We start from the raw sequence: 16,124 nt of genomic DNA on the forward strand, positions 1-16,124 counted from the left end.
ATACCATATAATTTCATTTATATGTGGAATCTAAAAAAACAAACAAAACCACAAATACAGAGAATACATTGGTGGTTGCTGGTAGGAAAAGAGTTGAAGGCATAAGTGAAATAGGTGAAGGTGATCAAGAGGTACAAAGTTCCAGCTATAAAATAAATAGATCACAGGAAAGAAAAGTACAGCACGGGGACACCCCCGTGGATAATATTGTAGGGACACCTGGGTGGCACATTTGGTTAAGCATCTGCCTCTTGGTTCCAGCTCAGGAGTGATCTCACATACACCTGAAACTTGTTATATGTCAACACTTCAACTTTTAAAATGTGAAAGAATGGAGAAATGTATAAAATGTTAATATTAATCAAAAGAGATCTGGAGTTTCTATAGTCATATTAGACAAAGTATATTTCAAAATGATATGTAAGTGAATGCATCTAGTGCGTATAGCTATTCTCAACATTATGCACCTAATAAAATACATGGAACAAAAACTATGGAACCAAAAAGAGAAATAGATGAATCTAAAATTATGGTACAAAATTTCAATACTCTTCTCTCAATATCTGATAGATTAACTATGCACAAATGTCAGTAAGGAAATAGGAAACTTGAACAGCAATTCAATCATTTTAAACTACTTGACATTTCTTGAATGTTCCATCCAGGAAAAAGTGGAAAAAAATATTTGTCAGAAGTGCACTGAGAACATTTACCAAGTAAGATCACATGCCGTGCCATAAAAAAGACTAACTAAATATAAAAGCTTTCATAAAAAGTTCAAAGTTACATCTACCATATAACACGGCTGTTACAATCCTACATATTTACCCAAGGAGATAAGGAAGTGAATTTCCATACAAAGAAGTATATGTAAGTGTTCATAGCTATTTACTTATTAATAGCCCCAAACTAGAAGCAACACAAATGTTATCCACAGGTGAATAAATAAATAAAGTGCAGTATATCTACACAGTAAAATACTTTTCAGCAATAAAAAGCAATGACTTATCAACACACAAAAAAACATAGATAAGTTACAAAATAATTATGCTGAGGGAAAGAAGCCAGACAGAAAGGGTACATACGGTATGATTACAGGTATATAAATTTCTAGAAAATGCAAACTACGGTAAGAGAAAGCAAATCAGTGGTTGCTTGGGGAAAACCAAGAGGGGCAGGACAGAAATTATGAAGAAGCCTAAGAAAATCTTTGGATGTAATTAATATCCTCATTTCCTTGATTGTGGTATTAGTTTTTTTTTTAAGATTTTTTAATTTATTTATTCATGATAGACAGAGAGAGAGAGAGAGGCAGAGACACAGGCAGAGACACAGGCAGAGGGAGAAGCAGGCTCCATGCCGGGAGCCCGATGCGGGACTCGATCCTGGGACTTCAGGATCGTGCCCTGGGCCAAAGGCAGGCACCAAACCACAGAGCCTCCCAGGGATCCCTGATTGTGGTATTAGTTTAATGGTTGAACACACATATAAAATCATTGAACTTACACACTCTATATGTGTGTAGTTTATTACATATCAGTTATAACCTCAATATAAAATAATCACACACAATTAACCCTTGAGCAACATAGAGGTGAGGGCACTGACTCCCTGCACTGCCAAAAATCTGTGCATAACTTTTGACTCCTCTAAAATTTAACTACAAATAAGCTACTGATAACATAAAAGTTGATTAACACATTTTTTGTAAGTTATTATATACTATATTCTCACAATTAAATAAGCTAGAGAAAACGTTTTTGAGAAAAATCACAATGAGGAGAAAATACATTTACAGCACTGCAGTGTATGTGTCAAGAAAAATGCACATATAAGTGGACCCACGCACTTAAACTTGTGTTATTCAAGGGTCAACTGTGTATGACTTCCCATAATCACCGTGGAGTCATTTGGAATTTACACGCAATGCATAAACCAAAACACCATGATTTAAAAAAAAAAAAAAAGTGCAATAGGACATAGGCTTACTTATTTTCTAAAATTGCTCCTTACTAACTCTTCTAGACAAAACAAAATAACAGCAGGATTTTATCACATTACCTATAAAATATTCCCCGGGAATAATTTAGGCTTATAGGAATATGCTTTCATGATTTAAACCTCTAGTACCATTAAATGCCAGTCGAAGTAATTCATTTAATGATTCCTCAGTGACCTCAAAGAATGAACACACCTGCCAAGGTTTCTAACCAAGTCTTAGGCCAGAAGAAGGAAACTGATTGGCAAAAATCTTTTCCTTTTTTATTTTCATTCGCCCCCACAAAATTACCAAAGCATACCACTGTAGTGTAGTACAACTCAGATTTACATGAATTACATACAGACTAATAGTGTTTAATTATCTTTTCATGAATTCCTGCATCAAATTACTTTTGTTGGGGGATGGATATAAATTTTGTATTTCTTATAAGTAATCAAACTAGTTTTCTTTCCTTAGATGATGGACCTTTTATTTTAATAAGCTTGAACTTTTGAACTTTGGATCTTCTATTTTTGTAAGCTTGGTAACTCTTGAGAAAACTTTTTCCATGTTTAGTACTCATGGTGCCAAATGCTGAATTCTGTAATGGGAAGATAATCCGAAGAAATAAACATATTTTGATGACACCAACAATTAAGACAGGTTGTGGAGGCCGAAAGAGATAAGACCTTTCTGTGGAGGCCGAAAGAGATAAGACCTCTGGCTACCATCTTAAGGCCTAGACAAGTAAAAGTCAAAAGCTGCGGCCCGTAGCCCAAGTCAGTTCCAAGAAAGACTGCAGACCGTCCTTGACAGAAAGACCCATATCGGAATGAAAACAGAGCTTAAGAAACTCCCCCACCCTTTCCCTCATATCGGAATGAAAAGGAAAAAAAATTTCCTTAATCCCTTCTGAAAATCCCCTAGACCAGCCCATAAAAACACAGCTGGAACCCCCCTTGGGGTCCAAGCCCCTGCTCCACTCTGTTGGGGATACTTGGGCCAAGCTCGAGCTTGCACTTGCATGGATGTCGGCTTTTGGTGGTTTCTCGGGTACGCAATCTTGGGCACATTTAGGGGCTCGTCGGGATCCAAGAGATCCCCAGGACCCCATCCGGAGGGTTCCACACCTGGTGAGTACTCAACTTTTTCTACCTGTTGCATGCATATTCTCTGAGAGCTCTATACTGTATTTCTACCTGTAGGAATTGCAATCTGTGCTAGGTTGACACTGGCTTAGGTGGACGCGCTGGCGGGCTGTTGACAGGGGTCTAGGGGATGTCCCTTGCCCCCCACCAGGAGGATGGGGTTCTCATCTGTAAGGAGGACGGGAGTCCTCATCTCTAAGGAGGATGAAGTCCCCATCTGTAAGGAGGATGGAAGTCCCCATCTGTAAGGAGGATGAAGTCCCCATCTGTAAGGAGGACAGAACTCCTCATCTGTAAGGAGGATGAAGTCCTCATCTGTACAGAGGATGAAGTTCCCATCTGTAAGAAGGACGGGAGTCCTCATCTGTAAGGAGGATGGAGTGTCTGTGTGTAAGGAGGACAGAACTCCTCGTCTGAAAGAAGATGAAGTCCTCATCTGTAAGGAGGACGTGGTCCTCATCTGTGAGGACGGCCGACTGCCAGCCCGTCGGTTGACTTTCTGTTTTGTCTCTGTGGCCACACTGGAACGTTTGTCTGCGTTACTGTGTCTTTGTTAAGTGTCCTAACTGTCTGTGCCTTGCTGTGGACAGGGGACATAATGGGGCAGACACAAACCACCCCCTGTTCCTATGCTCTCCCACTTCTCGGATGTTAGGGAAAGAGCTCATAATCTGAGCACAGACATACGGAGAGGCAAATTTCAGACTTATCACATGTCAGAATGGCCAACCTTTGATGCAGGATGGCCCTGAGAAGGAACTTTCCACCTACCTATTATCTTACAAGTTAAGGCCCTGATCTTCAGGGACAAACCAGACAGCCACTCTGACCAGGTGCCCTACATCCTGGTCTGGCAGGACATGATCGAGGATCCCCCTCCTTGGCTAAAACCATTTTTACCCCCCAAAGCAGGACCCACTGAGATTCTAGCCCTGCGGAAAGCCGAGAAGGAGACCGACTCTAAGACCCAAGTGCCCCTTTATCCGGTCTTGCAGGATTTCTCCCCAGAGGACCTGATCCTCCTGCCACCCTACTGGACGCCCCCTCACCCTACCTACCACCCCTCCATCGGGAGCACCGGGGAGGCTGCAGAAGGGGCGCCACCCCTCCCAGATGAGGGAGTCCCTGTGTGTGCGGATGGACCCACTGGGCAGCCCCAGTCCCTATCGCAGGGTGGCCGACTCCCCCGCCCTCCCCCTCCAGCCATGGGCCCCTGATGAGACCGGCAGGCAGCCGATGTTATATTGGCCATTCTCCACCAGTGATTTATATAATTGGAAAAGCCAGAATGCAAAGTTCTCTGATAATCTGAGAGATCTAATCGAGCTTTAAGATCCTGTTCTCTTTACCCACCAGCCTACTTGGGATGACTGCCAACAGCTCTTGCAGGTTCTCTTCACCATCGAAGAGAAAGAATGAATTCAGGTGGAAGCCTGGAAGTCTGTCCTGGGAGAGGACAGACAGCCGACTCAAAACCTGGACCTCATCCTTTCCCTTATCCCACCCCAGCTGGGACCACAACTCGGCTGAAGGTAAGGAGAGGCCCCGGGTCCACCGCCAGACTCACCTGGCAGGTCTCCAGGCTGCTGCACGCAAACCTACCGACCTGGCCGAGGTCTATGGTGTGAGGCAGGGTAAGGATGAGAGTCCAGCAGCCCTCTTAGAGACAGTCATGGAGGCTTTTAGGCAGTGCACCCCATGAACCCAGGAGCCCCAGAAATTATCATGGCCTTTGTTAACCAGGCCGCTCTGGACATTAAAAAGAAATTGCAAAGAGTAGAGAGGCTAGGAGAGAAGAGCTTGCAGGACTTAGTAACAGTAGCAGAAAGTCTATAATAATAAAGTCCGGAAGAGCAACAAACTAAACTAAGCAAGCAACCGGCAGACCCAAAACCTGGCCAAGATCCTGCTGGCCACAACCATGGACGACCCACAGGAAAGACGGAGGCACCTCAAGAAGCTGGCTTTAGGGACAGGTACAGAGGATGGCCCTGGTCCCCGTCGGGAGTGCCCTAGACTGAACAAAAACCAATGTGCTTGTTGCAAAGAAGAGGGCCACTGGGTGAAAAGCTGCCCTAACAAAAGACCTGAGGCCCCTGCCAAGATCTTGGAGATAGAGGACCTGGACGATAGGGGAGTCGGGGTTCGGCACCCCTCCCCAAGCCCAGGGTAACTAACTCTCAGAGTGGAGGGGCAACCGTTGAATGGGACACTGGGGCACAACACTCGGTTTTATTACAACCCCAAGGGAAATTGGCAAGCAAGACCTCATGGGTGCAAGGGGCCATGGGCACCGAACAGTACTCATGGACTACCCGAAGAACTGGGGATCTCAGCATGGGCCGGGGATCCCACTCCTTCATGGTCATCCCTGAGTGCCCCTACCCGTTGTTAAGTCGGGACTTGCTCACCAAGATGGGGGCAAAAATTCACTTCCACCCCGAAGGGGCAGAAATCCTAAACAAGGAGGGGCACCCAATGCAGGTGCTTGTCCTGAGTTTAGAAGATGAATATCGTCTCCACCAAACACCCTCAGCCCCAGTGACTGACATTGACCGTTGGCTGCGGGAATTTCCCCAAGCATGGGCAGAAACTGGGGGAATCGGGCTGTCCCGGCACTGACTGGCCATATACATAGAACTAAAGCCAGGGGCAGACCCTGTCAGGGTCCGCCAATCCCCCATGCCTCTCGTAGCATGTACGGGAATCACACCCCACATACGGCGACTACTGGACTCGGACATATAGAGGCCCTGCCAGTTGGCCTGGGGCACTCTTTGCTGCCGGTGCAGAAACCGCACTCTAACGGTTACAGGCCGGTCCAGGACAAGGGAAGTCAACCGGCGAGTAGAGGATATGCACCCTACGGTCCCAAACCCATACACCCTCCTCTCCACCCTGCCTCCAGACAAAACTTGGTATACAGTATTAGATTTAAAAGATGCCTTTTTCAGCCTGCCTTTAGCGCCCAAGAGCCAAGACCTTTTCGCCTTTGAATGGATGGACCCTGAGAAAGGCATCAATGGCCAGCTCACCTGGACTTGACTACCACAAGGATTCAAAAATTCACTGACCATCTTCAATGAGGCCTTACATGAAGACTTGGGTGAGTTCCATTCCGAGCACCCTCATTTGACCTTATTGCAATATGTAGATGATATCCTCTTGGCGGCGGAGGACCAGGCCACATGCCTGCGAGGAACCAGGGACTTGCCCCAGACCATAGTGGCCCTAGGATACTGGGTCTCAGCTAAAAAAGCCAAGATCTGCAGAGCAGAGGTGAGCTACCTAGAGTGCAAATTAAAGGATGGACAGAGATGGTTGATGGATGCACGGAAGGAAACCATCCTAAGGATCCCACAGCCAAAAACTGTCCGCCAGGTACGTGAATTCCTGGGGTCAGCAAGATTCTGTTGACTATGGATTCCAGGTTTTGCTGAGATGGCCAGACCCCTCTATGAGGCCACCAGGCACCAGCAAAATTTTGAATGGACAGAGGCCATGAACAGAGCTTTTAATGACCTTAAACAGGCCTTTTTGTCTGCCCCAGCTCTCGGGTTGCCCAACCTAGCCAAGGCCTTCTACCTGTATGTAGACAAGAAAGATGGGGTGGCAAAAGAGGTCCTTGTCCAGTACTTAAGTCCCCGGAAGAGACCCATAGCCTCTCTCTCCAAAAAGCTGGACACGGTGGCCGCTGGATGGCCCCTATGCTTAAAAATTATTGCCGTGGTGGCCACTATGGTCAAGGACACAGACAAGCTGGCCATGGGGCAAGAACTGCATGTCACCACCCCACATGCTATGGAGGGGAAACTCAAACAGCCCCTGGACCACTGCATCAGCAATGCCCATCTGACCCATTATCAGAGCCTGCTGCTACACCCCACCAGGACTTTATTCAAGCCACCGACAACCCTGAATCCGGCGACGCTACTCCCTGCCCCAGACTGGGACCCTCTCTTCATGACTGTCCAGGATTTCTGGCACAGGTGCACGGAGTCGGAGCCCATCTCCAGGAGCAGCCACTGCTGAATGCGGACCCCCCCTGGTACATGGACGGCAGCAGTTTTGTCCCGGAAGGAGTCAGACATGTGGGGGCAGCCCTAACCATAGAAACGGAGGCCAGCTGGCCAGAAAGTCGGCTCAATGGGCAGAACTGATGCTCTGGCCAAGGCGCTGACCATGGGGGAAGGTACACGAATAGGCATCTACACTGATGGCAGGTACGGCCTCGCCACCACTCACATCCACGGAGCCCTTTACAGGGAGAGAGGGCTTCTGACAGCAGAGGGAAAGACTGTTCAAAACAGAACTGAGGTCCTTGACCTCCTGAGGGCCCTCTGGCTGCCCAGGGCCCTAGCCATCATCCATTGTCCGGGACACCAGAGAACAGACACCCCAGTAGCCAGGGGAAACTGGCTCCCCAATTCGAAAGCAAAGGAGGCAGCCCTTTCGGTGACCCAGGTCTTAGCAACCACGCTGCCCTATCTGGGGGCACCCTCCCTGCCCGACACCCCCAACTATACTGATGCGAACTTACACTGGTTCAAATGCTTGCCTGTGACCCAGTGCTTGCGTGGCTGGTGGAGGGCTGTAGGCTCCAGCATCACCCTGCCAGAGGATCTAGGACGACAAGGCCTATCCAGAATGCATCGGGGTACTCATATGGGGACAAGGAAGATGGAAGACCTCATACGACATGCAAAGATCACTATTAAAGACTCTCGAGCAAAGATGGAGCAGATTGTGGCGAGCTGCCATGCATGCCAGTTAACTAATGCCACCGCCCATGGGTCTAACCCGGGCGCCCAGCTCCGAGGGGATCACCCAGGAGCCTACTGGGAAGTGGACTTCACTGAGGTAAAACCTGGAAAATACGGATACAGGTAGTTACTAGTGTTTGTAGATATTTTTTCAGGGTGGACAGAGGCATTTCCCACCAAACATGAAACAGCACAGACCGTGACCAAGAAACTGCTGGAAGAAATCTCACTGAGGTATGGTTTTCCTGTTAAGATTGGGTCAGACAACGGCCCAGGATTCGTCTCTAAGGTAACACGGGGAATGGCCCTAGTACTTTGGGGCAGATTGGAAATGACATTGTGCATATAGGCCCCAGAGTTCAGGACAGGTAGAGAGGATGAACAGAACATTAAAGGAGACCTTAACTAAATCAGCCCTGGAGACTGGCGGGGCCTGGGTGACTCTCCTCCCCTTCGCCCTATGTAGGATGAGGAACTCCCCATATAAGATGGGACTGACCCCCTACGAGATCATGTTCGGTCTTCCTCCACCTATTATCCCCAATTTAAAACCTGAGGTGCTTGCTGAATTTGATGATCAACAACTTCTTTTCTCCCTCCAAATGTTATAAAGAGCCCAGAGCAGGTGTGGCCTAAGCTAGGGCCCTCTATGAGACTGGGCCACCTCCGGACCCCCATCGATATCGGCCAGGTGACTGGGTGTACATGCAGAGACATCAACAGCAGACACTCCAACCTCACTGGAAGGGACCTTACATCGTGATCCTGACCACTCCCACCGCTCTCAAGGTCGATGGAGTAACTCCCTGGGTCCACTACACCCACGTCCGGCCTGCTGATCCACACACCATCCTCAAGGACTTTGTTCCAGAATAGAAGTCAGTCCGACAAGGACAATCCCCTAAAGCTAAGACTGCGTCGCTCCCACTTACCCCACTAATATTACTTGCGCTGTATCCCCTCAAGGCTGAAACTAACCCCACTCACCACAAAATCTGACATGGATGATAGTTCATAACGCAGCCATGGGAGAAATTTTAAATGTCACCACCGGGTTGCATCCACCCAGGACTTGGTTTCCTTCTTTAATTTTTGACTTAGCTTAACTCCTTCAACTAACCTGGGACAGGGCTTCATTAGCACCATTTTTATGTCTGCCCGGGACACACTGGGAAAAAGGCCTAACAATGTGGGGGCACAGCAGTTACTATTGCTCCTCATGGAACTGCGTCTCCACTGGCCACACCTGGTGGGATCCCCCAATAAGGGATGACCTGATATCAGTCAACGAATTGGCCCTATAGGCCAATGCTCTAAAATAGGCCCTAAACATAGCAAAGACACCTGCAATCTGGTAAAGATTACCTTCAGTCCTAAAGGACAGGCAGAGACAAGTTGGAATACTGGATACTTTTGGGAAATAAGACTTTATGAAAAAAACAGAATCTTCCCAGGAGATCCCAGGGCGATATTCGGAATCAGACTCGAGCAGCGACCCCTGACTAACCCGATTGCCTTAGGCCCAAACAATGTGCTAGTGTCTTCTCAGGCAATATCTACAGCACCCCCTTTGAATTCCTCCCACAACCCGTCCAGCTGGGGCACCCCAGTCCCGACTCACCTTCCCGTGCACCCCGCTCCCCTGCCCCTCGACCCTTCTCAACACCCTCTTTGGGCCCTGATGTCCCAGACTTACAAACTCCTCAATGCAACTAAACCCAACCTTACCCGATCCTGCTGGCTGTGCTATGACATCCGGCCCCCCTTCTATGAAGGAGTTGCAATAATGGGTCAATATAACACAACCACGGACCCTAATGCTTGCAGGTGGAACCAAAAGCCTTTTAGTAAAGGCCTCACCTTACAATCCGTGTCAGGCCAGGGGCTCTGCATAGGCCCTCCTCCTCTCCACTACCAGAATCTGTGCAACGTTACACAGCCTATAAACCGTACAGGGTATCATCTACCGCGCCAAGACAGCTGGTGGGCCTGTTCCAAGGGATTAACTCCCTGCGCTCACAGACAGGTTATAAACAGAACCGGGGGCTTCTGTGTGCTGGTTCAACTACTCCTTAGAATCATCTACCATTCAGATGAGCAGGTACTTCAATGGATGGACCCGGGTACCCACGAGCGAAATAAACGAGAGCCCATCTCTGCTGTCACCATCGCCACCCTACTAGGAACTGGTTTGGCTGGCGCAGGAGCAGGTATTGCCTCACTGGCCACCCAGGCTTCCCACTACAGTAGCCTTAGGGCTGCCATGGATGTAGACATAGAGCACATAGAGACCTCCACTTCCCACCTCCAAGATTCCTTAACATCTTTATCTGAAGTGGAGCTCCAAAACAGGAGTGGGTTAGACCTAATTTTTCTAGGCAAGGGGGAATCTGTGCTGCCCTGAACGGAGTGCTGTTTCTACACTGACCACTCAGGGATAGTCCGAGAATCAATGGCAAAGGTCAGGGAAGGCCTGGCCAGGCGAACACAAGAGCAAGAGCAGCAACAGGGGTGGTTCGAATCCTGGTTCAGTCATTCCCCCTGGCTTGTCGTCCTCCTTAGCCGGCCCCTCATCATCCTCCTCCTCCTTCTGACCTTTGAGCCCTGTCTCATTAACAGACTAGTGGCTTTAGTCACCACAGTTCAGCTCATGGTACTCAGACAACAATATCAGCCACTGGACCTTGTTGCTAAAACCAGCTTGGACCTATGATTGGGTCTTTCCTGAGGTTCCTCTGAGAGGGGGAAATGTGGAGGCCGAAAGAGATAAGACCTCTGGCTACCATCTTAAGGCCCTAGATAAGTAAAAGTCAACAGCTGCGGCCCGTAGCCCAAGTCAGTTCCAAGAAAGACTGCAGACCGTCCTTGACAGAAAGTCTCAGAATGAAAACAGAGCTTAAGAAACTCCCCCACCCTTTCCCCCATATCGGAATGAAAATAAAAAAAAAATGTCCTTCATCCCTTCTGAAAATCCCCTAGACCAGCCCATAAAAACCCAGCTGGAACCCCCCTTGGGGTCCAAGCCCCTGCTCCGCCGTGTCGGGGATACTTGGGCCCAAACTCGAGCTTGCTAATAAACCCTCGTGTGCTTGCATTGGTGTTGGCTCCTTGGTGGTTTCTTGGATTCGCAATTTTGGGCACAATTCTACCAATATTAGGCAAATCTTTTGCTACTGTATGTTGAGATCTATATCCTATGTGTAAAGATATCACATTGAGAAGAAAAATATGAGTACTTAATAGTGATTGAATGATATCAAATTTATTCATTTTGTGGAATAAATGAATTAAAACATTCTACTAAAGTATATTTTTCTCATTTGTAAGAAAAATTCACATTTACGGTTTAGTGATAGTGAAGAATTGGACTAGGAGTTAAAAGAACTAAATTTGGGGACACCTAGGGGGCTTAGAGGGGTTGGGCATCTACCTTAGGCCGGGATCATGATCCCAGCATCCTGGGACCGAGCCCCGCATCAGGCTCCCTGCTCCTCTGGGTGCTGCTTCTCTCTCTTCCTCTGCCTGCCGCACTGCCTGCTTGTGTGTTTGCACTCTCCTGCTCTCTCTCTCTGTCAAATAAATCTTAAAAAACAGCAACAACTAAATTTTAAACCATGATTCACCTTTTATGAGTTATGTAATTACCAGGGAGGAAGATCTTCCTCTGCCCTAGGGTCCTTCTAACTGGATTTATAATCAAATTTGCATGAGACAGATTAACAGGAGAAAATCAAATTTAATAGGTGTATATGCAGAGAATCCACACGGACATGAAATTCCAAAGACAAAGAGGCAACATGAAGCTTATATGAACTAGGGAGAGTAGCAGGGTCTGAGGATACAAAGGAGAGGAAGGCACCCCGCAGGAAGAAAGGAGATGTTTGGAAAACAAAGGTTGTCCTATTATGCAGATAAGTTCCTCCAGTAAAGGGGAATCTTTGTTGATAGCTCTTTTCCTACACAGGCTCTCCTTTCCAATGTAAGTGTAGGCAGTTGAGGAAGAGAAAGAGAGCTTTTCCTCCAGCTGCTGGATTTTGATCACCTTTGACCCAAAATAGTGTTCATGCCAAAGCAGCCTGTCTTGGGCAGTCTGCTCTTGGCCCCTACATGATCAAGCAATGCAACACACTATTGCCATTTTCCTCAATATCACAATCCTTATTTTGCAGTTATTTCATAGTATTTTGTTTCTGCATGTTCCATGATGAAATGATGGACATTGAAGTGATATCCAGACATTATCACCATAAACAGAGTTAACAAGTAGTAATACATTATTAGTTTCCACAGTGATGTCTGCACCACAATAGCATCCTGTTGGTAGAACTCCTATATCAAGATAAGCCACAGATCCCATTATCATGATAATGAGGCTCATGGTCAATCAGAAATCCAAAAGCCCTCAAGATAGAGATTAAACAAAGTACATAGGATCCAAGATGGTTCCACCTGTGATTCCAGATTCATCCATTATCTCTGTCTCCAACACCATGCCTTCTGTCCCTTAATGGGCCATAAACATGTGCTTCCATGCCTTTGCACGTGTGGCATCCCCTTTCCTAGATACCACTTCCCTACTCCCTCCCTCCATGTGGCAAAGTATCATTTATATTTCAAAATGTACCTCTTTGATTATTCCCCTTTCTCCAAACTGATTTAGTTACTTTGTGTGTTCTCAGGCAGTTTTTACCTCTCCCTGTTACAGCACTATGATATATGCTTAATAAGACCTAAGACCAGATTCTCCCCAGCATCATATACCCAGTTCTGAGACTAGTGTTTCGAGCTGAATAAAATTCAGTGCATTTAAATTGAATTCAGTGGGTGTAATGAACTGAATCCTATGTCTCCCTCAAAATTCATATGTTGGAATCTTAACCCCCAACATTAAGTATTATAAAGTAAGGTCTTTAGGAGGTGATTAGATCATGAGGGTGGATTCCTCATGAACAGGTTTAGTGCTATTATAAAATAACCCTACAGAGTTATTTTTCCCCTTCATGTGAGGTTACACAGTGAGAAGATTGCTGTCTATGATCCAGGAAGTGGTCTCTCACCCAACACTGAGTCTGTGTGTTTCTTGATCTTGAACTTTCCATCTCCAGAATCGTGAGAAGGAAATGTTTATATTTAAGCTACCCTATCTGTGGCCCAAACAAAACAAAACAAAACAAAACAGGGAAGAGATGAGATAGGCACAGAAAGGATTTGTCTTTAAGTATCCTGCAGGATGCAGTCATTCACTTTCTGCACAAACTAATTCTTAGAGTATTTTTATTTGGTTTTCAACATAAAAACCTACTTTTTCAGAGCTGAAAAAAAAGCCATAGTCAATTCACAGCTTTTTCCGTCGGTGTTGACCAAATGAGCTAGAACACTTACAGAAAACTTTCTTCTAACAATGAAACCAGTAGCACAGAGACCTGGGGGTGAAAGTGAGGCTAATGTGGGGAACAGAGCATGGAAGCTGGAACTGATTGAAGATTACAGGTGAACCTGCCTTTTCTGATATCCCAGGAGAATGTGTGAATCAAAAACAAAGTCTATGAGAGTGATGAAGTTTTGGAACAGAGGTGAGGTTTGGTGGGGTGAGGTCAGGAGCTGATGACCAAGAAAGAATTATTGAGATGTCTTTGGTGCAAAAATAGTGGTTTTAATAAAGCAGGGGGACAGGACCCATGGGCAGGAGAATTGCTACCCCGGGCCTGTGAGGGATGGCTGATTATATACCTGGGAGTTGGGAGGGGTTTTGGGATAGCATACTCTCTAAGGAATGTAGGCAGCAAGGTTTCCAGGACCTTGAGGGGGCTGGCTATTGTTGGTAAAAGGTCACTTATTACCATCTAATAAAGCCTTAGTCAACAGACCCTACAAATGTGTATCAGTGGGCCTTGTGCTTGGGGGATGATTGCCAACACGTATCTTGGGGGTTTAGAGATAAAGGAAACTTCTAAAGGAATTTTTATATGTTAAAGTAGATTTACAGGCTTCTGGGGGTGGGGCTGAGATTGCCTTTTGCCTTTAGCAAAGTATTAACATAGAGGCAGTTGAATCCTTAAAGGAATGTCCCTCTATTTCAAGGACTTGTCAATGTGCTGCCCCAGCCTTCTGCTTTGTCCTCAGCTAGTCCTCTGTTCCCCCATTGAGAGTAATAACTGGGGATCCCAGGGTGGCTCAGGGGTTTGGCACCTGCCTTTGGCCCGGGGCATGATCCTGGGGTCCCTGGATCTAGTCCCCTGTGGGGCTCCCTGCATGGAGCTCCCTGCAGGGAGCCTGCTTCTCCCTCTGCCTGTGTCTCTGCCTCTCTCTGTGTTTCTCATGAATAAATAAAATCTTTAAAAAAAGAGTAATAACTGGACTTTAGGTTGTTAAGAGATAAATGCTTGGCATTATTATTAGAACAAGAGATAATAACAGTTACTTCGATTAGCACAGGCATCAATGAGACAAAATTAGAAATTAAAAGAAGACAAAATCAATATGTGAAATGAACAGAAGTAACCCCCTCTTACTCTTATACCACAAGATCATCACCTTACCTTACCAGTCTCTGGGCTGATACATTATTCTCAGAGTTAGAAACTTTGCGTTAGAAATAACAATAACAGAGTGCAGTTTAACCCAAATCTTTAGTAAAATGAATTATACATTTCCTTTTGTAATAAACTAAGTATTTGCTTCTGTTCAGAGTTCCTATTTAAGAACCAAGTAGGTTCTTAAATCCAAATAAGGTTCTTAATATCTAAATATAGAAGACACAATCTAATGACTACAATGGTACCCCAGAAAAAGCCAATTGTTCCTAATATGTCAATAGTTGTGGAAGACCTAAAAATTGATTAGATGCAATTATGGAAGCCTGAAGAATTTTCCCAGGAGAAGCCATATATCTAGATAATTCCAAGAAACTCGAATTTCATAAGGAATTGCTACTGTAGAGTTTTGGTAACTAACAGTATGTGCCAAAATGATGCATTCTATCATATTAACAGAAAACACATACCTTCTATTCATAGGCCAGAAAATAAGATGGAAAACAATGAAATCCATTTCTACTGCAGGATCTTATAGTGTACTATACAAATTTACTAGATAAAATAACAAGTCTAATATTAAAACTCCGTATCTGTGTTCATAAAAGTATTGAGTCAAAGTTGTATGCTGTTATGAAGTCTTTGAACAAAGCCTTAGAAAGGTGTATTGCACATTTATGGAGAATAAATGTTTTACTATAAGTAAAATATATAGCATAAATTAATTTAATACTATAAAGTTTTTAGTACATTTCTGTATAAATGGAATTTTCTTTATTTTGCATTACATTATTATATATTGTATAATGCATCATTTTAATACAGGAAGACAAGCGATTTTTAAAAAGTTGGTCACCCACCAAGGATTAAAGTCTTTCTTTTTATTTGCCCTTCTGGTACCCAGTTGCTGTTGTTTTTTAATCTCAAGCTAACACATCTGTAGGTTAAAAACTATCAGATATCTATAATTTTATATGGCTTAACCTAGTAACAATAATCTAATGAATATAATTGCAAACTAGATATATGAATGAATAAAATTTTAAACACAATAAAAGCTATTTTAGGATATGTAAAAAGAAGATGCCCTCTAAGGAGAAGAGACCAATTAAGAATATTGAGGCATCTAACCTAAATAATATCAGAAACCCAATGTCCAAAATAAATTGCATTAATATTTGTAATATCTTAATTATTGAAATTGTATAGCTTACAATATTTTTAAAAAATTAACTTTATAGCTGAGCCCATGGATTACTTTTAAAACTAAGAAGAGCCTGCTAAATATCTAATTTTCAGTATTTCCTCTGATTAGGGATTTAGTCATAAAACTTTCAATAGCATTAAATCAGTGTCAACACATGATATATATGTACTTTATATATTATGTCATGAAGTAGATTTGTTGTAAATTTCTCAGTGATAATGAACTCCAAAGTATCAGATATATTAACCACATTTATTCCTCATATACTATAGAACTTATTTGCAAACATAAGAAAATTGTACCATGAACGGTGTTAAAACAATGGGTTATCGATTTTAACCTATTGTTATACAAATCAAGTCATTCATATCATGAAAAACTTTAAACTTCCAAATAATAAAAAGTTCACATTAGAGCTATATAGAGCTATATAGTTTAAAAATCTCTTTTAACCATAAATTAACAGTTCATCTTTCACCTTTCGTATTTTGA

At 44.6% G+C, this 16,124-nt stretch overlaps 1 protein-coding gene and 1 long non-coding RNA gene across 3 annotated transcripts in view; both read left to right on the forward strand.

Moving 5' to 3' along the window:
- Positions 1-16,124, forward strand: part of LOC144323306 (uncharacterized) — a 132,827-nt gene that overhangs the window by 80,670 nt on the left and 36,033 nt on the right. The gene's annotated exons all lie outside the window — the stretch shown is intronic.
- On the forward strand, positions 2,292-11,131 carry LOC144323301 (uncharacterized). Of its 2 annotated transcripts, XR_013388714.1 has the most exons (3): positions 2,292-3,114; positions 4,486-4,661; positions 8,506-11,131. XR_013388714.1 is itself a non-coding variant. In XM_077913613.1 (2 exons), the coding sequence occupies exon 2, from the start codon at positions 7,276-7,278 to the stop codon at positions 8,017-8,019; it is 744 nt and encodes a 247-aa protein (XP_077769739.1). In that variant the 5' UTR covers positions 2,292-3,114; positions 4,486-7,275; the 3' UTR covers positions 8,020-11,131. The 2 variants fall into 2 exon arrangements, 1 of the variants encoding a protein (XP_077769739.1); XM_077913613.1 differs by having other exon boundaries at positions 4,486-11,131.

The sequence above is a fragment of the Canis aureus genome, chromosome 11 (genome assembly GCF_053574225.1).
Source record: "Canis aureus isolate CA01 chromosome 11, VMU_Caureus_v.1.0, whole genome shotgun sequence".
Lineage (NCBI taxonomy): Eukaryota > Metazoa > Chordata > Mammalia > Carnivora > Canidae > Canis > Canis aureus.

What these genes read in the sequence shown, in the direction of transcription:
- LOC144323301 (XM_077913613.1), top strand. Translation starts at nt 7,276, where the DNA reads ATGGGCAGAACTGATGCTCTGGCCAAGGCGCTGACCATGGGGGAAGGT.